The following is a 21,078-nucleotide window of genomic DNA, read 5'->3' as shown; positions in this document are numbered from 1 at the left end:
CCTCGGTTTAAGGGTGAAATGGGCTAATAATACCTATCACTAAAGCTCAGCTTAGCAAGGTATTGTTAATTGAATGAATGATACCTGATGCAGTGCAAGGAACAAGGTTAACATGAAATTGGCTTCTACTGAGCCTAATTTAATGAGTGGGATAAGGGGGTTTGCCTTGCTCAATTTGGGACAATTCTCTCTTGAAATTCATATTTGATCCTGTCTGTTGGAAAAACTGGCATAAGACTGTAAAATATTAAGACTGTATTCTATAAAATATCACGAAAATAATGGTAAGAGATAATTGGTAATGGTAAGGTTTAGTAACCTCATACAAAAAATGCAAAATTATGTGAACTCTGGACAATAATGAATAATAGCAGTCAAGTTTTTGAATAGAATAAACTACAAGTTGCAAACAGGGCACGTGACAACCAATGGAAGGCAATATGGTAAAGGATAACCTTTTTTTTTTTTTTTTTTGTTTCGTGCCTAAATTAGCTTCATGTGTGTCCTTACCATTGCTGGAAGGGCCAACATTGAGGACTCTGATGACCTATTGCAACTACAAACAAATTAAGTGTATTTAGCAACAGAAAAACAGCAATTTTTTTTTTTTTTCTAAGTTCAAGAGAACTGGGTTATAATGTAATCCATTGCATCACATAGTAAGGGACACAACATGCCGCCGAATATGTAACCAAATGGACTACCCAAGTGTCTTAGCGCCCGTCTTTATTTAGATCTATTCACAATTATAAGTATTTAAGTTTATTATAGAGAATATGCATCTCTTTAGTTTGAATATAAACAAAAAAAAAGTATGGCCTCTCATATTGTCTTAAGAAAATTCAAATCAAAATTAATATTTAACAAGTGAGGTACATTATTTATTGTATTCTTTTTATATTATTATTATAATGATATTATTATTATATCATTCTTAAACATAATAATTAATTTAAACGTCAAAAAATTTATCCAGAAACGAAACCTTGCTCTCTTTTTCTTTTACATTGTCTCGGGCTTATTTTTGAGACGTGTCGGGTTCAAAAATTGTTAAGACGGTGTGAATGAAAGCAAGGGATTATCCGAGACGAAGGCGAAGAAATTATGAATTGGACGGGGATGGACTCCGATCGATATTCTTCTTCTGTTGGTTCTGTAATACTCGTCAGGTTTTCCTTTTTGTTACAAGAGGTGGACTACTGATGATTATGGCAGGGATTGCCAGATTCGGCACTCTCTCTTCAAAGCTCTCTGTTTTTTCAATCAACGCCACCACGTCCCTCAGAGCTCGCTACCCTTTGTTCAAACACCGAGTTAACTCGGTATGCCCGTCACCAACTCGATCCGAACACGGCTCCGTGGGAAGCTCTCCCCTGTCCCATGTAAGTTCTCTCTGTGTTCAGCTCGAGTCAACTTCTCAGTTGTCAGCATTTCGCCCACCAGAACTTCCCCAAATGAACCCGAAAACGGAGACCATATTCAGCCCCCAATCTCCGACGAATTGTTCAAGGCGGGACCCAAATTGGGTCCTTATAAATTGGGTGACTCCACATTCTATTCTCTCGTCGAGAACTGCGCAACGTCTGGCGATTTCGGGTCGTTGCAGAGAGTTTTTGATCGCATGAAGCGCGAACGCAGAGTGTTTATAGAGAAGATTTTCATTCCTGTGTTTAGAGCCTACGGGAAAGCGCATTCACCCGAAAAAGCTGTAGACTTGTTTTACAGAATGGAGGATGAGTTCCAATGCAGACCAACTGTTCGATCATTTAACACGGTCTTTAATGTGATTATTCAAGAGCGCATGTACTACCGTGCATTGGAGTTTCATGCGGATGTTGTCAGTAATAACAACATTTCACCTAATGTTTTAACTTTCAATTTGGTTATAAAAGCTATGTGTAAATTAGGACTGATTGATAGAGCTGTTGAGGTGTTTAGGGAAATGCCGCCACGGAATTGTGCTCCTGACGTGTTTACTTACTGCACTCTGATGGATGGGTTGTGCAAGGAGGATAGGATTGATGAAGCAGTGTCCCTGTTGGATGAGATGCAAATAGAGGGGTGTTTCCCTAGTTCTGTGACATTTAATGTGTTGATTCACGGGCTTTGTAAGAAGGGTGACATGGGCCGGGCAGCAAAGCTGGTGGAAAACATGCTACTCAAAGGTTGTGTTCCGAATGAAGTGACTTATAACACCCTTATACATGGTCTCTGTCTGAAAGGCAAGTTGGGCAAGGCAATCAGTCTTTTGGAGAGGATGGTACAGAGTAAATGTGTTCCTAATGATGTTACCTATGGAACAATCATCAATGGGCTTGTTAAGCAAGGAAGAACTCTTGATGGTCTCCAATTGTTGGTTTTGTTGGAGGAAAGAGGTTATCATGCGAATGAGTATGTCTACTCAACACTTGTTAGTGGGCTGTTCAAGGATGGAAAATCTGGAGAGGCAATAAGATTGTGGAAAGAAATGTTGGATAAACAGTGCAAACCCAATACTGTTGTTTTTAGTGCACTTATAGATGGTTTATGCCGTGAAGGAAAACCTGATGAAGCTAAAGAAATTCTGTCTGAGATGGAGAATAATCATTGTATGCCCAATGCTTACGCCTATAGCTCCTTGATGAAAGGTTTCTTCAAAACAGGCAATAGCCATAAAGCAATTCTTTTGTGGAAAGAGATGGAAAACAACAGTTGTCTGGATAATGAGGTTTGTTATAGTGTACTTATTAATGGCCTGTGCGAAGATGGGAAACTTAGGGAGGCCATGATGGTGTGGAAGAAAATGTTAGGCAGAGGATTCATGCCTGATGTTGTGAGTTATAGTTCAATGATAAATGGCCTCTGCAATGCTGGGTTAGTTGAACAGGGATTGAAACTTTTCAATGTGATGCTTTGCCACAATTCTACTTCTCAACCCGATGTAATCACCTATAACATACTTTTCCATGCCTTGTGCAAGCAAAGCAGTATTTCACATGCCATTAATCTTCTAAATATTATGTTGGATCGAGGTTGTGATCCTGACTTGGTCACATGCAACATTTTCTTGAAAGCTTTGAGAGAGACGCTGAACCCTCCACAAGATGGGAGCCAATTTCTTGAAGAACTTGTGGCACGTTTGTACAAGCGTCGGAGAATTGCAGCTGCCTCTAAAATTGTAGAAGTGATGCTTCAAAAGTTTCTTCCTTTAAAGGCCTCTACTTGGGAAATGGTTGTTCAAGAAATTTGCAAGCCAAGGAAGATTCAAGCAGCTATTGACAAGTGCTGGAGTGACCTGTTCTGCTGACTTTCATGAAAGCATTGAGATAAAAGCTGAACCTCCAAAGATGGGAGCCAAGTTCTTTATTGACATGTGATATGCTATAAAAGTTCATAGAATTGTGGCAGCTACTAAAACTGTAGAATTGGTTCTTTAAAAATTTCCTCCTTTAAAGGCTTCTACTTGGAGAGGGGACCCTTGGTAGCAATGATAATGTTGCTCCTTTGTGACAAGAAGGTCATGGGTTCAAGTTGTGGAAATAGCTTGTTTGCAAAAAAGCAAGGGAAAGACTGAATACAAATACACCACTCTTCCTTGGTTCTCACAAAGCAGGGAGTCTTGCACTGTGGACACCCTATAGGCCTCTACTTGGAAAGGCTGTTTGATAACTTTGCAAACCAAGGAAAATTTGAACTGCTATTGACATGCTAGAGGATATATTCTGTTGGTTTTCAGGTAAGATTTCTCTTATGAAAACTGTAAGTAACACTGAGTTATGAGTATAATTTCAAACCATTTATACCTCTCAAATCAAAATTTTATGTTTTAGACACGATTTGCAAATTTCTTTTGATGGTATCAACATGTTGAGTCTCAGGCTTCGATTATAACTAGGAAGTGATGGGTATATCCTCTGGAAAGTAATCAAATTATATTGGAAATTCTTTTTCTTCAATTTTTATTTTTATGCGTATATCATCTTTGTCTATTGATCTATTATACCATGACCTTTGGTTGTTGTCTAAGACAACAAATCAAGGAATTAAAAAAGTGAAATAACATTATATTTCAGTGAATGCTAATATATGTTATCAGTGTTGTGAGTGGAGTGCACATCATTATGTTAACAAGACAGGAGGGCCCCTACTCATGCAGTGATTAGAGAGAAGGTAGGGAAAAGATGGAACGAGGCATGGATATTGGTTTTAAAAGGAATGTCTCATGGTGCTTTGGCAGAGATTTTAGTGTAGGTCATTCTTCAGCGGAGAAACAAACTTGGTCTTCCATTACTAGATTGATGTTTAAGTGTTGGAAAGCTTTGCATACTCATCCACAATCAAGAGTGTGCCTTTGATCATAAGCATTCCTCTACAAGGCGAGAGACTTTTTTTCCCAATACTTTCCAAAGTTTATTATCAATATCAACTCCTGATGTGCTGCCATTCTTCTTGATTGTGGAGGTATATGAATTGAAAGTGAGTCTGTTTTGGTTTAAAAACATGTAGGTTCAAGTGGATGGTTTCAGAGAAAGGTCTGGAAATTAAGATTACTGTCATGACCCTAGGAGCAATAGAGGGGCAATATTGTAATAGGGTTATAATAGTTTGTTAGGAGATATTTTGCAAATTGTTAGGAGCACGTGGGTGCTGTTATTAATGCAGTTAGCAGCCAGCTATGCCTATAAAAGGGATACTACAAGAGGATGGGATTATCATGTGAAATGAGATTCAAATTCCTCCTTTCTAATTCTCTCTATCCTTGTCTTAGTCGAATGATTGAAAAATATCCCTATCATTCTCCCTGAGTGGGAGAAAAACTCGCCCTCGAGTTTTGTGAATCTAGACTTGTGTCATTAGGAGTTGAGTATTGTTGTCATCTCCAACTAACTCAAAGTAAGATAAACTTGCTGCCTCCATGGCTTGATGGCTTAGTGATTCTTTGCCATTGCCATGGTGATGTTCATTTTCATGAACTTTGTGTGGCTGTTAGTGAAGATATTGATGTGTGCTGATGACAATGATGGTTTGGTGATGTAGAACTGATGGAAGCTGCTGAAAATTCAGAATTGAGTTTTGCTCTGATACCAAATTTGATGTGGGACCATAGGAACATAAGAGATTAAGAAGAAGAAGAAGCCAAGAAGAAGGAATAGCTGAGAGAGAGAGATATAATTGTAGAAAGTAGGGAAGAAACAAAAGAGATGAAGAAGAAGAAGAAGTAGAAGAAGAGAACACAGAGAGAGAGAGAGTCAAGGAGAAATGATATTATTCAATCATCCAAAGCTGAATAAAATGTTACATTATGTTGCCTATTTATAAGACAATTAAAAGATAACCTATCTAAAGATAACAACTACTCAAAATATGATTATAGTCTTTAAAATCAAATATAGCTCTATCTAATCCCTAAATAAAAAAATAAAAAAAAACTATTATCTAAACAACAATGATGAATCAAAATAGAACAAGATAAAACATAATCTAAATCTTATTTTTAAAATCAAAATAGAAAAATATCCCTACTCAAGGAGAAATCATATCATTCAATCATCCATAGCTAAATAAAATGTTACATTATGTTGCCTATTTATAGGCAATTAAAAGATAACCTATCTAAAGATAACTAATAAAATATGATTATAATCTTTAAAATCAAATATAATTTTATCTTCTAAACAACTATGATAAATCAAAACAAAACAAGATAAAACCTAATATAAATTTTATTTTTAAAATCAAAATAGAAAACATTTCAAAATATCCCTATCATTTTTTCTTGTACCTCTTCGTCCCACCACCAAGACTCTTTTGTGGTTTGGAGTTTTCTACGTGGACTTTTCTTTTGAAAAATAATTGGCGACCCAAATCATGAGAACAAGAAGTGATGATATCTTTTGGTGATTAAAATCAAACTCATTTAATGGCTTTTTTAGTGCCAATTTCAAGATATCAATTTTATTGTTATGTGAATGCAAGGGTACATGTATACCTTTGTGAAGATGAACTGAGGTCACACTCATAACATGCATGTGTCAACACACGTGTATGTGTGTGTGTGTGTGTGTGAGAGAGAGAGAGAGAGAGCAAATTCCTCTTTCTCTTCTAGGAGTACAATAACATATCAAGCTTTTATCCCACTATGTAGGATCAGCTATATCAATCCATTTCTAGGAATGGAATACATTTTTATCTCCAGCAACTAGTACATTATGAAACTTTATCTCATGAAAGACATCATGGGAGCTTTCAATCACTACTGTTTAACAATTGCTAGGTGGTACTAATCAAGGATCCTTGCCTACAGTTGATAAGAGATGTCTGTCATTTCAAGGCCCTGCGCTTCCTATGCTGTTTGCCTCAGTGACCTTCGTGGGTTCTGGGCTATTTTGCCCATGGGCCATGTCGTAAGTTGCATGGAGACCAAAAAGCACATAGTAAACCAGCATTACAATGGTGCAGATGCCAAACCTTATAAAAGCATCAGCCCCTAAAGATCCCATGAGAAACAAATTTGTTGCAATTGACAAGGATGGTAACCATGGGACAAGTGGGACACCCCATACCTTTGGTGTCCTCTGCTGCGGCAAAAGCACTGCAATCCCTAGTGTGCCGAAGAACCAAAGAGGAATGGTAATGGTGTAACTAACCCAACCATTGGGGTTCAATCCCCAGCAAGCTGAAGTCCCCATGGATGAAGCAATAATGATCAGCAACAAGATAACTAACTTCGAAAGGTTTGTCGGAGGAGTTACCCCTGTTACATAGTATCTTCTCACAAGAAGTGCAACTGCCATCATCATGAAGATAAACAACGTACTCACGGATAGTAAATCTGCTAAAACATCCAAGCTTGAAAAAAAAGCAATGCAAGCACTGGAAATGGTGATTAAGAGAGTAGCATTTATTGGGGTTCCTGTCTTTGGGTGAACAAGTGCAAACCATGGTGGAATCATGTGGGCTCGTGCAATATGAGTTGTATAGCGTCCCTGCCCCAGTGCCCCAACTAGAAGAACAGTGGTCATCCCCTTGAGAGCTCCAAGAGCTACCAGGTATTTGGCCCATTTCATCCCCACGCTCTGGAATGCAACAGAATAGGCTGCATTGGGATCTATGTCTGTATACTTCTGCATCATGCTCAATGAAAGTGCCATCAAGCAATATATGATGGTGATGAGTGACATTGACCCAAGCAATCCTAGTGGTATATCTCGGGATGGATTTTTTGTTTCCTCTGCCATGGTCGCAATATTGTCAAATCCTCCATAAGCGAAGTACACGATCGCTGCTGCTTGGAAGATCCCTTTTGCACCATAAGGCAAAAAAGGTGTCAAATTGGATGTGTCGGCATGAGCAAAACCCGCAATTATCACAAACAAAATCACAATAGTGTTTATTGCAGATGCAATCCAATTTAAATATGAAGTTTTCCTTGTGCTGATCATGGCAATTGTTGATGCAATTGCTAGGACTACGACGGCAATAGGGTCCAAGAGGTTGTACCCATCTTTAAGATTTGTATGTATGCGCAGGGAGTTGGAAGGCCGGTTCAGAAGAGTTGTGAAGTAAGAGGTCCAAGCTCTAGCAACTGCTGCACTTCCAATTATGCTTTCAAGAAGTATGTTTCCAGCTGTTATAAATGCTGCAAAGTCTCCAAGTTCTACTCTCAAGTAAGCAAACGACCCACCAGCTACAGGAATTTCTACTGCAAATTCTGTATAACATAGAACAGAAAGCATTGCTGAAACACCTGAAGCCGCATATGATAAAACAATAGATGCCCCGGCATGATAGCGGGCTTCTTGTCCTGTGAGCACAAAGATACCTGCACCAATGACAGCGCCAAAACCAAACCAGGTAAGATCCCACCAGTTCAGGCACCGTTTCATGTCATTTTCACTTTGTTTTCGTAGCTCCCCAAGCTCATTGGCATCATGAGATCGACTTACAAGACGGTCCTTGAACCGAAACCATATTTGTGAGAGTGCATATCGGTATGTCCCCCAGTTTTTGAAAGATTCTTCTGGGAAAAAATCTTGTTTGCTACATCTCCAATAGCTTTTCGGTTGGACTGTACCATTCGATCCTGAGACTGAATCCATTCCTTGCTCCCTTGCCTTTCCCCCTTTGATTTCTGTTGGTTGATGGTGAAGACAAGCAATGGGATGCAAAAAGGTTAAAATGCTTCTATCCGAAAAATTCGTGGTGAACCAATAACTACTTGTTACTTCAGAAAGTGAACATCTTATTTGAGAAATTTCAGTTTCTGCTTCTGATACTGAAGCATCACGTTGAAATTATGAAATAGATCCAGAACAGTGGTCTTCCCTGGAAAGGTGAGGCTTAGATTTAACAGAGTGCATTTTGTCGTCTTCTCAAAACTAAAAGGTCACTTGCTTTTCCTCCTCCTTTGGCGGGATATCATACTCTTGCATATATACAATCGCTTGTCAGTCTGGATGTCATATCCAAAATGGGTAGCTCTCAAGATAATGAAATTTTCGTTGGATTCACCAATTTTCCTTCGGAAAAATCCAACAATTGTTGGCTTAAATTTGCAGCCGTCCAATAATTGTTGTCTATGCCGAGCCGTTCTGTTAATTGTTTTCTACATCTACCGTGGTTGTGCACTGCAGGCTGCCACATCAAAACAGGTCCCTTGATTAGTGAAATTTGCAGGCTCAAACCAAAAGGACTCATTTCAAACTGAGGTAAGCTCACGGATTATTATGCTTTTGTTTGTTTGTTCGTTTTTTTTCTCTCTACAAATAATGAGATTGTATGGAATGAATGAGGCTAGAGCATTGGCTAGAAATGGTTCCATTCTTCCAAGAAGTATAATCAATTACTGAATTTATTTATTAAAGTAGTGCTTATTAAAATGAATAAAATAAGACTATATCAAGATAATTTATCTGAAAAGTTCAAGATAAGTTATCCGAATGGATAAGAGATATATTTATCTTGAAAGTTCAAGATAAGAATTCATGTGATTTATTTTCATAAAATTTAATACACATTTATATCTTACTTTTTTTTTATTTATATTTTAATTAACAAACACTAAAAATCTCTTGATTGTGTGTACGCAACTTTGCAGACTTTTTTTGGATTAATAATATTCCACGGGTCCTCCTTTTGTAATTTCAAAGTTGGACTTGGAATGCACAATGAGGACGATGACATCTCTTTCAATATGTAAATGAATGACTGTGCTTGATTGAAAAGAAAAGAAAAGAAAAGAAAAGAAATGCTTCTAACAATAAAATTATCAAAAATGGCATTAGCTAAAATGTAATGTTTTGTGTAGTTAATATTATTTATTTACTAAGTGGATGTTCCTAATTTTAAATGTTAATCGCTAGCAAAAAATAATTTTATTTTCTGCTCGCCGACAGCCAGAAGTAGCCGTTGCTAAAAGTAAAATATTTTGGTAATATTAGTTGGTTAAACACAAGAACGTGTTTGTTTGGAAACAAAGACAAAAGAAAATACTGGAATGGAATGGTGGTCACTGTCACTCATGCAATGCATGATTATTGACGTATGAACCTCATGCGTAAGCTCGTGCATTGACTCCTGGCTGGGTCTCCAAAATTGAGCTCAATTGCTTTCTCTTTCGCTTTCGCTTTCGCTTTCTCAAGAGAAAATAATTATTGGAAGAATACAAAATTTTTGTAACGTTAGTATCATCACAGGACTTATAGTTGATTAGGCGGATGTTTTAAAGTCATCATAAAATATTTGATTTTATATTTAACATTTTTTTAATTAATTTTTTTGTTTTCTAGATCCATTATCTTAAGCTTGTTATTAGAATACCCACTCTTTGTTGGTCTTCATTTTATATATTTAAAATCATGTCAAGTAGACGGAGGTCTTTGTTTATTTTATATATATCTAATTAATCATCCCTTCCAAGTAGAAGTAGAAGTAGAGGTAGGCAGGGCAGGGTGGTCCCAGACCAGGGAGGCCCAATTGTTCTTGTCAACATGTCCGCTCGCTCTAGTCCAATATTTCCGCTAATACTTAATGCTACTTGTCAAAATTATCTTACGTATTGCCAGCCCCCGTCTTTTCAGTATGCCCTGCCGTGCGGGCCGCCCCACCTTCGCTAAAACTGTGGGACGGGATTACCATATGTTCCAATTCAAAAATGATTTAATACGTAAGGATTTCATTGAATATTAAAAAGTATATATTATTTTAATTTTTTAATTAAAATTTTGATGTATTCTTTTCTTTTTTTTTTAAGTCTTTTGATTAACTAAAAGTTAACGATTTAATTAACAACGATAAGTAAAATTAAATATTTTTAATACGTTAGATTAATTTATATATATCAAATTAAATCTTTACACATCGTACTTATAATAACAATAAAAATAAAAAATAAAAACTCTAAATTTCTCAAATTTCTAACCCCTTCTCTCTCCTATATTTTCTTTTTTTTTTCTTGGTCATACACCACTACCGTCATTATCATCTCTTTTTTTTTTTTCTTTTTTCTTTTGTGATAGTCACCAACCCCGTCACAACTACTCGTCTCTCTTTAACTATTCACCACAACACTATTCTTTCTGTCTTCCCTTTCTTCTTTCTTCTCCATCTTAGTCTAGGCCCTACACCACCACCATATTCATCTTTCTTTTCTTTTTCTCGCCACCATCACCATCACAATCACAACCACTCCTCTCCCCCCCCCCCTCTCTCTCTCTCTCTCTTTCTCTAAAAAAAAAGAAAAAAAAAATCATCTTATAGCACAAACCCATTATTTGCCCCCACTGTTGCTGCTAGCACTGACCATCACCAAAGCAGAATCTACCCAATCACTTCAGCCACCATTATCACCCAATCACTTAAACCTCCCTCTACCATTGTCACCGTCAATTACTTTTATACACCTAAAAATCACCCATCAAAAACTCCACCGTCACTGATGCCGGTCTTAAAGTTTTTAGGGCCCGACCAAAAGTAAAATTGAGGCCCTCATATATATATATATTTAAACTTAATAATGAACTCACTCTTATTTTTCAACCAAGATCTAACATGTCCAAATTAACTAAAAATTTAACATTCAAATCAAATAAATTGTATCGATTCAAATTTTAATATATTAAAATTTAGAATAAAAGGTTACAATATATAAACAAGATGAATACTTATAACAATTCAATAAGTTCTTTTTTATCCAGTAAAATAAATTTTTTTCATCCAACCAAAAAAAAAAAAATTTCTCTACATGCTGAATAGCTGAAGTAAAAATAAATTCTTTTACAATATAAAAATAAATTCTTAGTCTAAGCAAACTTCAACTCCGCTAGCCTTCAGCGGAGTTGAAGTCCGCCTAGCATTGTTGGGCGTTCAGGATTTTTTTTAAAAAAAAATATTAAATTAATTAATAATTATAATAATATAATATAATATTTACTAAAAATATTTTAGGCCCCTTGAATAATGGGCCCAAGTCGATCTCACTGATCGCCTCGATTCAAGGCCGGGCTTGGCTGTCACTCTTTCACACCAAAACCCACTTATTAGAAAATGAAAAACTAAATAAATTCTAGATACAACACAATTGTAATTAAATAGTAAATTACAACAAAAATTAAAGAAAAATTACATAAATTCAAAATTACATATTTTGCTTAATTTTCTTGAGACTCAAACAAAGAGATAACAGAAACTAAACCTCATTCATCAACGGCAACAACCTCGACAAGCATAAGAACTATAATCTAAAAAGAAAAAAGAACCAAATCTCATAAAAAACATTAGAAGTAAGAAAAAAAAAAGAACAAAAATTGAATTAAGATCTTGACTTAGGGATCTTAACTTATCCACTGCACTTGATCACATTATGGCTGCTCAAAGAGAGAGAGCAACTGGTTGTGGTGGTGGTTGCTCTGGTTTTTGTTGTTTGAGATGGAACAATGAGTTGCAATGGTGGTGGTGATTGTTTAAGATGGAACGACTGGTTATGGTGGTGGTTGTGAAGACTTTGGTTGTTTGAGATGGAGTAATTGATTGCAATAGTAGTGGTGGTTGTTTGAGATAGAATGACACGTTATGGTAGTAGTTGCTGAGGTTTTGGTTGTTTGATATAGAATGGCTAGTTGTGGTGGTAGTGGTGGTGGTGGTGGTCAACCTAGGATAAGTGGTGGTGAATGCAGTGATTTTGGTATTTGAATATTAGAGAGAGAAGCTGAAAATGAAAAAAAAAAAAAAGAAAGAAAAAGAAATTGCTAACTTCTTGGTGAGATTTAAAGTTTTAGTTGTGGCAAGGACAATGGATAGTTGATATTGGTCAGGAGTTCTTGGAGAAAAACAAGGTAGAATCTAATGACAAGTTTGGAGGGGTGGCGATGGCAAATGGAAAGACAGTGATAACTAGAGTCATAGGTTTGAAAGTTTAGATTCTTTTTAAAAAAAATTCAATACACATCGTCTAAAATTGACTTAATACGTAAAGGGATCCCTAAACTATTTAAAAATATTACATTTAATTCTTTAACTAAAATTTTGATACATTTTCTTTCTAACTTTTTTTTTTCATCACCTTTAAATCCTTACCATTAGTATTTATCAAAACGTGAATTACACACATTATAAGTATAAGAAGAGAATTTAAAGGCCCTTGAGGCGTAGATTAATTGGCAAAGGAAGAATGTACTGGGGTGTTTTTCTTTGGGCCCTCAAGTTCCGTGTTCGAGCCCTGGCCAAGAGATAGTTTAGTAGGCAAGGAGCAACCCTAAAAAATGAAAAATTCTTGCCGCTCTCACGTTTGCGATTGTGTTAGAGGTTGATATCTGTCTGCTGGATTCTCTGATTTACCTCTGCTGCTGAAATTGTAGGGCCGAACAGTGAGGGGTGTTCATGATGGTGCGTTAACTAAATAAAGAAAAAAGAAAAGAATTTAAAATAATGAAGAAAATAATTGAATGAGAGAACATGTTAAAATTTTAATTAAAGTATTAAAAGCTGTATTCCTTAAAAATTCAGGAACCCATATGTATTACAATATATATATTTTTTTATAGGTGACATTATTTGGGAAGAGGGTGTGAGGGGAGCCTACAGATTATGGGCATGCATGCCAATGCCATGCCCACCTGACCTTACCAGTTGTGGGCTACCATTTCACACTTCACACACTCCATATTTCCTACGTATATCCAATGTGAGAGGATAAAATACAAATTTGCATCCTAGAAATAGATATTACAACACCAACATGCAATTTGAGACATCGTCAATTCATGGATAACATCAAACTGGTCATCCTAAACTTAACCACACAGCAAGGAGTGGGAAGGATTAATGGCGTTTGCTTAGATAATCAATCCATTAATGTCATCCAAATCTTATAATGCCTAGAATTAGAACATGAAAAATCAACCAACTTTTGAGGAGAAAAAAATCTTAAAACCACAGTACATACAAGTGCGTCATTTTAAGCAGTTATGGCTTCCAGTGCCGGCGCAAGACATAGGCATAGGGCCCCAAAAAAGAAGAGCCACAAAATTATTAATTATTTAAAATTTATTTATTTTTTATTTTTTAATATGCAAAATTACTAATTTTATTTGATGAAAATTTTTTGTTTGAATTTATACTTTATTTATTTTATTATTCCATTTGGACGAGAAAGTTTTCTAACTTTTCAATTTCACGGATTATTTTTTAATGTTAAATAATGAATAATAAAGTGTCATTTAGACAAGAAGGCTCTTCAACCTTTCAAATCCATTGATCATTTTTTAGTGATAGACAATAAATAATAAAGTGTCATTTAGACAAGGAGGTCCCTCAACTCATCAAATTCACGAATTATTTTCTAATATTAGACAATAAATAGTACGATAAAAACTAGTAACGCAACGAAAAAAAAAAAAGTAAGAAGTAACGTTATTTTAATAGGACAATTTAATAAAATGATTCTTTGAACAACAAAACTCTGCCTAGGGATGTTATCCACTGTCGGTCTCAAACCTGGATAACGAAGGAGGGCTGTGTTAAGTAGCCGACAGCCAACGTAAAACTTAGTCGAATTCAAAACATGAACTCTAGACAAATTATGAAAAATCGTTGGAACGTGGGTGTAACCCTTCAGAGCGACACGCTATACTGTCTGCGTGTAGTGTCAACTAAGCTATGGTCGTTGTATCGGCGACCGGATGTAATGACAAATGAGCAAGAGTCCCCGCATTTAATTGGACTGATGTGGGTAAAGAAGATAGTCCAAAATCAAATTCAAAGTCAAGGCCAAAAACAAAATCATAGATTAGGGATTGGGTCTTGGAACATAGGAACATTAACAGGCAAAGCTATAGAAGTGATAGATGTGATGATTAGGAGAAAGATTAATATTATGTGCCTTCAAAAGACGAGATGGGTAGGGAAAAAAATAAAAACTTTATCAGAAACTGGATATAAAATATGGTACACAGGAAATAATTGAGCGAAAAATGGAGTATGGATTATTATGGATAAAAGTTTAGTAGATGAGGTAGTGGATGTAAAGAGAATAGGGGATAGAATTATTATGGTGAAAGTTAATCTAAGAAGAATGACTATGAATATCTTTAGTACATATGCACCACAAATGAGATTAGGTGAAGAGAAAGAAAAAAAAATTTGAGATGATTTAGAGGGACTCATACAAATAATACCAAGAGCAGAGAAAATGATTATAGGAGGGGACTTAAATGGGCACATGGGTAGAGACAGAAATGGCTATAAAGAGGTACATGGAGGGTATGAATTCGAGAAAATTAATAATGAAGGTAAATCTATTCTAAATTTTACTATGACATGTGGACTCATCATAACCAATACTAGGTTCAAAAAAGGGGACGAATACTTAATCACATATAAAAATATCACATCAAACATCCAAATAGATTACTTCCTCATGAGACAAGAGGATCGATTATGTTATAGGAATTGTAAGGTGATACCGAGAGTGTTTGACTACTCAACATAGACTTCTAGTACTTGACGCTCAAGTAAGAAATTAGAAGAGAAAAAATCACATAAAACAAAATCCAAGAATCAGGTGGCGGGATTTAAAAGGGGAGAAACAACTAATCTTCAAAGAAAAATTAAGGGATAGAAGGGAATGGAATGGAGAATGACAGACAAACGAAATGTAGAGAGAAATGGCTAACGCCTTGAGAAGCATGGCAAAAGTAGTCCTTGGAGAGACAAATGGTAGAACCCCTAACCTTAAAGAGTCTTAGTGATAGAATAAAGAGGTACAATTGAAAATTAAAAATAAGAAAACTTGTTATAAGGTTGTATATCAGTGCAACAATGAAGAAAATCAAAAAAAGTATAAAGAAGCAAAAAAGACAGCAAAAAAAGCTGTTAGTAAAGTAATGTCAAAAGCATATGAGAATCTATATAAATGACTTGATACAAAAGATAAAGAAAGAGATATATATATATAAATTAGCTAAAGCAAGAGAAAGAAATACAAGGGATTTAAATCAAGTGAAATGCATAAAAGATGAAAATCAAAATGTATTAGTGAATGAGGGAGAGATTAAGGAGAGATGGAAAGAGTATTTCACAAAACTATTCAATGATGGTGGTGACACAAGAGTTAGGTTTGGACATCTTAATAACTCCGAAGGGAACGTGAACTATACATTTTATCGACGCATAAGTTCAAATGAAATAAGGCAAGCATTAAAAATGATGAAATATCATAAGGCGGTGAGACTAGATAATATACCAATAGAAGCATGAAAATGCATGGGAGAAGATGGCATTTCCTGGCTAACTAAATTATTTAATGCGATCCTTAAATCAAAAAAGATGTCAGATGAGTGGAGGAATGGTACTTTGGTTCCTATATACAAGAACAAATGAGATGTTTAAAACTGTGAAAATTACAGATGAATTAAATTAATGAGTCATACCATGAAACTTTAGGAGAGAATAATAGAGAAGAGGCTTAGAAAAGAAATAGAGGTCTCAAAAAATCAATTTGATTTCATACCTAGTAGGTCAACAATGGAAACTATATACCTATTGAGGCGTTTAATGGAAAGGTACTGGGATCATCAGAATGACCTACATATAGTGTTTATAGATCTAGAAAAGATTTATGATAGGGTCCCTAGAGAAATATTATGGAGGTTTTAGAGAAGAAATGAGTCCTAATAGCCTATATACAAGCCCTTAAAGATATGTATCACAGTGCAAAGACAAGGGTCAAAACATGCGGTGGGGATACTGAACAGTTTAAAATTATAATAGGACTGCATCACAGTTCTGCACTAAGTCCATATTTATTTGCTCTAGTAGTGGATGAACTCACTAAAGATATTCAGACAGATGTGCCATGGTGTATGCTATTTGCAGACGACATAGTGTTGGTGGATGAAACAAAAGAATGAGTAAACACTAAGTTTGAGTTATGGAGAAACAATTTAGAATCTAAGAGATTTAAATCAAATAGAAAGAAAACAGAATATATAGAATGTAAATTTAGTAAGAATGCAAAAGTGAAATTGAAAGATCAAATTTTACAGAGAAAAGACCATTTTCGATATTTGGGATCAATGATTCAAAAAGATAGAGAAATTCACGAGAATGTTGTTAGAATAGTAGGTTCTATGGCACACACCAAGAGGAGGGTGAATTGATTATTTTAAAAACTTGATTTAAAAACTTTGAAATCCTTTTGATTGAAAGTAAAAATTCAATGCAAGTGAGGATAATAAAATGCTAGCAATGATAAATATATCAAAGTACACAAGCATAAGAAAACACAAGGATTTATAGTGGTTCAGCTTAACTAAGCCTAATCCACTACCTTAGCTCCTCACTAAGGATTTTTCAAACCATCCACTAAAACCCCCTACTTAAACCAAGTAGGTCCTCTAGTCCAAGACTAGGAAATACAACCTCTTGCTCATACAAGCAAGCCCTCTAGCACCTAGCTAGGAAAAACAGCCACTTGCTTCAACGAGCAAGTCTTCTAGCACAAAGCTAGGAAAAATTTAGAAATATAGAAAATGAGAGAATCTAAGAGATGAATCTCTTAGTTACAATGTCTCTCAAGATTAAACAAGGCTTAATTGAATGGATTTACAATGATAGAACAGCAAAGCCTTGGAGAGAAAAATAAAACAATGAAAGCCCAAACACTGTAAGCTCGAATAAAATTGTTTGCAATTGCTAGATCATCTCGTTTCCGTCCATTAGCCTCTCCTTGATCATCCATGAGTTGTATATATAAGCATCCATAAAGATTGAAGAAGAAACTAGCCGTTTTTGTGACCGTTAGAGTTGAAAAACTAGCCGTTATAAAATTCTGTGAAACACAATAGTCGACAGAGAAAATGATTAGTTGACTATTTTTACATGTAAAGCAAGAAACAGTCGACAGACACATTCCAATAGTCGACATATGCAAAAATGTGAAGAAAATTTTGAAACTTATGAACAAAAATAGTCGATAGACCAAAAGGCATAGTCGACTATCCTTACTCGATAGTCGACAGATGCTAAAATAGTCGACAGATGCCTTGAATAGTCGACAGATCAAACAGAATAGTCGACTATTTTCAGGCATAGTCAACAAAATGAAAAACATAGTCGACTATCCTTTTGAAAAGATTGAAAATTTATCAAATCCTCATTTGATTCTTTTGAAAGCTCATTTTGATTATTTTGAAAGCAAGTTGAGATTATCAAAAGTATATTTTGAAACAAATCTCTCTCAACAAGCCATACTCAATATTTTCTCTATAGGATTTCATATCTTGCTTTAAGACTTATATACTAAAAATTCATTTTCTCATTCATATAATCCACATAGATTGATTTTCATATATTGATTTTCATATAGTCATTATCAAAACCATTTTATTACTCAAGAGTAAAATATCAAATGTCACACATAGAATTAAGGCAGGTTGGCTAAAATAGAGAAATGCATCGAGGGTGTTATGTGATGGTAAAATCCCATTAAAATTGAAAAAAAAATTCTAAAGGACAACTATAAGACCAATCTTGTTGTATGGCTCAGAATGTTGAGCAGTCAAATACTAGTATGAACAAAAGACGAGCGTAGCGAAGATGAGGATGTTAAGATGGATGTGCGGCCATACAAGAAAAGATAAAATTAGAAATGAAGTTATTCGTAATAAGGTAAGAGTAGTGTCAATCGAGGAGAAGATGAGAGAAACTAGACTAAGATGGTTTGATCATGTGAGAATGAGAACAAGAGACGCTTCTGTGAGAATGGTTGATGAAATGGAACAATTAGTCAAAAAAAAAAAAAAAAGTAGAGGCAGACCCAAGAAGATTTTGAGAGAGACACTAAAGTTTAATATGAAGTATATGGACTTAAATGAAAATATGACAAAAGATATAAATACATGAAATTCTAGAATTCATGTAGCCGACCCCACATAGTGAGATAAAGACGGAATATGTTGTTGTTGTTGATTCTTTGAACAGCTAAAAAATTCATGTAAAGAATCCAAATCCACACTAATTTGAGTATTAAGGAAAACAAGCAAAAATAAATCAACTTCTCAATTTGCAAGACATGACTGTGAACTTTTCACATTTTTTATTTATTCACCTCATACATTTCTACATCTTTTCATCTATACTAGTGGATCACCCATCCGATGCATGAATATCGTAAAAAAAAAAAAAAATCGTTAAAGCGAAAGTTGTATAATTTAGTAGTTACAATAAATGAAAATCACAATAAAGAAGTAAAAAATAAATAAAATAATCATGTTACAATCATGAGAATACAACAAAAAGATTACAAATTTTGAAAGATTTCCTTATATACATTCAAGGGTAGACGAACAATAAAAAACACATAACTCTATCCCGAAATCATGTAAAAAATAATTTTAAATTAACATGTAATACAATAAGCAATGTGTAAAAAAATACAAAAATTACACGATAACAGGAAAAAAAGAAAAGAATAAATGATAACCAACCTCTTCATTCTAAAATATGCATTCAAGGGTAGACGTTTTTTTTTTTTTAATTTTCACGTGTATTTGTCTCATATGTGCGTACCACACGAACTTTCAAGACTTAATTTTTCCTAATTGCATTCATATCACTCACTTGACAAAATAGTAGTGTTATGTTACACCAAAAGACCAAATTGGATAAAAAAAATACGGTTAAAATTTACTAAATAAAAGTATAGAAGAAGAGAAAATTTAAGAAGAAGAATTGAGAAAAGAGAACAAAGGAAATGGAAATGTTGAACGGGAATGAAAAGGAAGAAGAGAGAGATATTTGTTTTCATTTATTAATTTTTCTTCCTTCAAATTCTTCAATTTATCAATTCACATGTCACTATTAAGTTTCCCTTTTTTTCTCACGCTTTGCCACACAATCCAAATCTTACTTAACATAATTTTCAAAACATAAATTTAATTTGTATTTAATTTCCCAAGTACAACATATAGCACATCTTCGGAGTAGACCAATGAGAAAAAGGAGAATTAAATAAATGACAATAATCAATTAAGTTGAAAAATAAAATTATGACATTTAAAATTATAAAAAAATAAATTTAAATTAATTAAATTGTATGTAAAATAAAGATAATTTAAATAATCAATTAATTATATAAATAATAATAATCAAAATTTCAAAATTGATTATCTGACTTTATATATTTCTCCTAATAATTAATTACCACATTTAAGATAGGTCAAATTTTTAAAGAAGTAAAAAAAAAAGTTAAAAAATAAAATTATAACATTTAAGTTATATTTAAAATTATAAGAAAATAAATTTAAATTAATTAAACTATATATAAAATAAAGATAATTTAAATAATCAATTAATTATATAAATGGTAATAATCAAATTTTCAAAATTGATTATCCATGACTTTATATGTTTCTCCTGACAATCAATTACCAGATTTAATATAGATCAAATTTTAAGAAAGTAATAAAAAAATAAAGTTAAAAAGTAAAATTATAATATTTAAATTATATATAAAATTATAATATTTAAAAATATAAAAAAAATAAATTTAAATTAATTAAACTATATATAAAATAAGAATAATTTAAATAATCAATTAATTATATAAATGATAATAATCAAATTTTTAAAATTAATTATCCATATATGACTTTATATATTTCTCCTGACAATCAATTACCACATTTAAAACTAATCAAATTTTTAAGAAAGCAACAAAAAAAATAAAGTTAAAAATAAAATAATAATATTTAAGTTATATATAAAATTATAACATTTAAAATTATAAGAAAATAAATTTAAATTAATTAAACTATATAAAATAAAGATAATTTAAATAATTAATTAATTATATAAATTATAATAATCAAATTTTCAAAATTAATTATACATACATGACTTTACATATTTCTCCTACTAATCAATTACCACATTTAAAACATGTCACATTTTTAAGAAAACAACAAATAAAAATAAAGTTAAAAAATAAAATTATAACATTTAAGTTATATATAAAATTATAACATTTAAAAATATAAAAAAAGAAATTTAAAATAATTAAACTATATATAAAATAAGAATAATTTAAATAATTAATTAATTATATAAATGATAATAATCAAATTTTTAAAATTGATTATCCATATATGACTTTACATATTTCTTCTGACAATAAATTACCACATTTAAGACATATCAAATTTTTAAGAAAGCAACAAAAAAAATAAAGTTAAAAAATAAAATTATAATATTTAAGTTATATATAAAATTATAATATTTAAAATTATAAGAAAATAAATTTAAATTAATTAAATTACATAAAATAAAGATAATTTAAATAATTAATTAATTATATAAATGATAATAATCAAATTTTCAAAATTAATTATACATACATGACTTTACATATTTCTCCTAACAATCAATTACCACATTTAAAACATGTCACATTTTTAAGAAAGCAACAAATAAAAATAAAGTTAAAAAATAAAATTATAACATTTAAAAATATAAAAAAATAAATTTAAAATAATTAAACTATATATAAAATAAAGATAATTTAAATAATCAATTAATTATATAAATAATAATAATCAAAATTTT

At 33.1% G+C, this 21,078-nt stretch overlaps 2 protein-coding genes across 3 annotated transcripts; one reads left to right on the top strand and one right to left on the bottom strand.

The window, feature by feature from the left end:
* The first annotated feature begins 953 nt into the window (after positions 1 to 953).
* LOC127794336 (pentatricopeptide repeat-containing protein At4g20090) lies at positions 954 to 6,406 on the top strand. Of its 2 annotated transcripts, none has more exons than XM_052325348.1 (2): positions 954 to 3,715; positions 6,284 to 6,406. In XM_052325348.1, the coding sequence occupies exon 1, from the start codon at positions 1,325 to 1,327 to the stop codon at positions 3,284 to 3,286; it is 1,962 nt and encodes a 653-aa protein (XP_052181308.1). In that variant the 5' UTR covers positions 954 to 1,324; the 3' UTR covers positions 3,287 to 3,715; positions 6,284 to 6,406. The 2 variants fall into 2 exon arrangements, with proteins under 2 accessions (XP_052181308.1, XP_052181307.1); XM_052325347.1 differs by having other exon boundaries at positions 6,254 to 6,406.
* LOC127794337 (cationic amino acid transporter 5) lies at positions 6,059 to 8,354 on the bottom strand. The gene is made up of 2 exons (XM_052325349.1): positions 7,802 to 8,354; positions 6,059 to 7,690 (listed from the first exon to the last, which is right to left on the bottom strand). The coding sequence occupies exons 1-2, from the start codon at positions 8,076 to 8,078 to the stop codon at positions 6,306 to 6,308; spliced, it is 1,662 nt and encodes a 553-aa protein (XP_052181309.1). The 5' UTR covers positions 8,079 to 8,354; the 3' UTR covers positions 6,059 to 6,305.
* Between the last annotated feature and the right edge of the window lie 12,724 nt (positions 8,355 to 21,078).

Source organism: Diospyros lotus, chromosome 2, assembly GCF_014633365.1.
Source record: "Diospyros lotus cultivar Yz01 chromosome 2, ASM1463336v1, whole genome shotgun sequence".
NCBI lineage: Eukaryota > Viridiplantae > Streptophyta > Magnoliopsida > Ericales > Ebenaceae > Diospyros > Diospyros lotus.
Note: the sequence above shows the minus strand (reverse complement) of the source record. Positions and strands in the feature narration are given on the sequence as shown.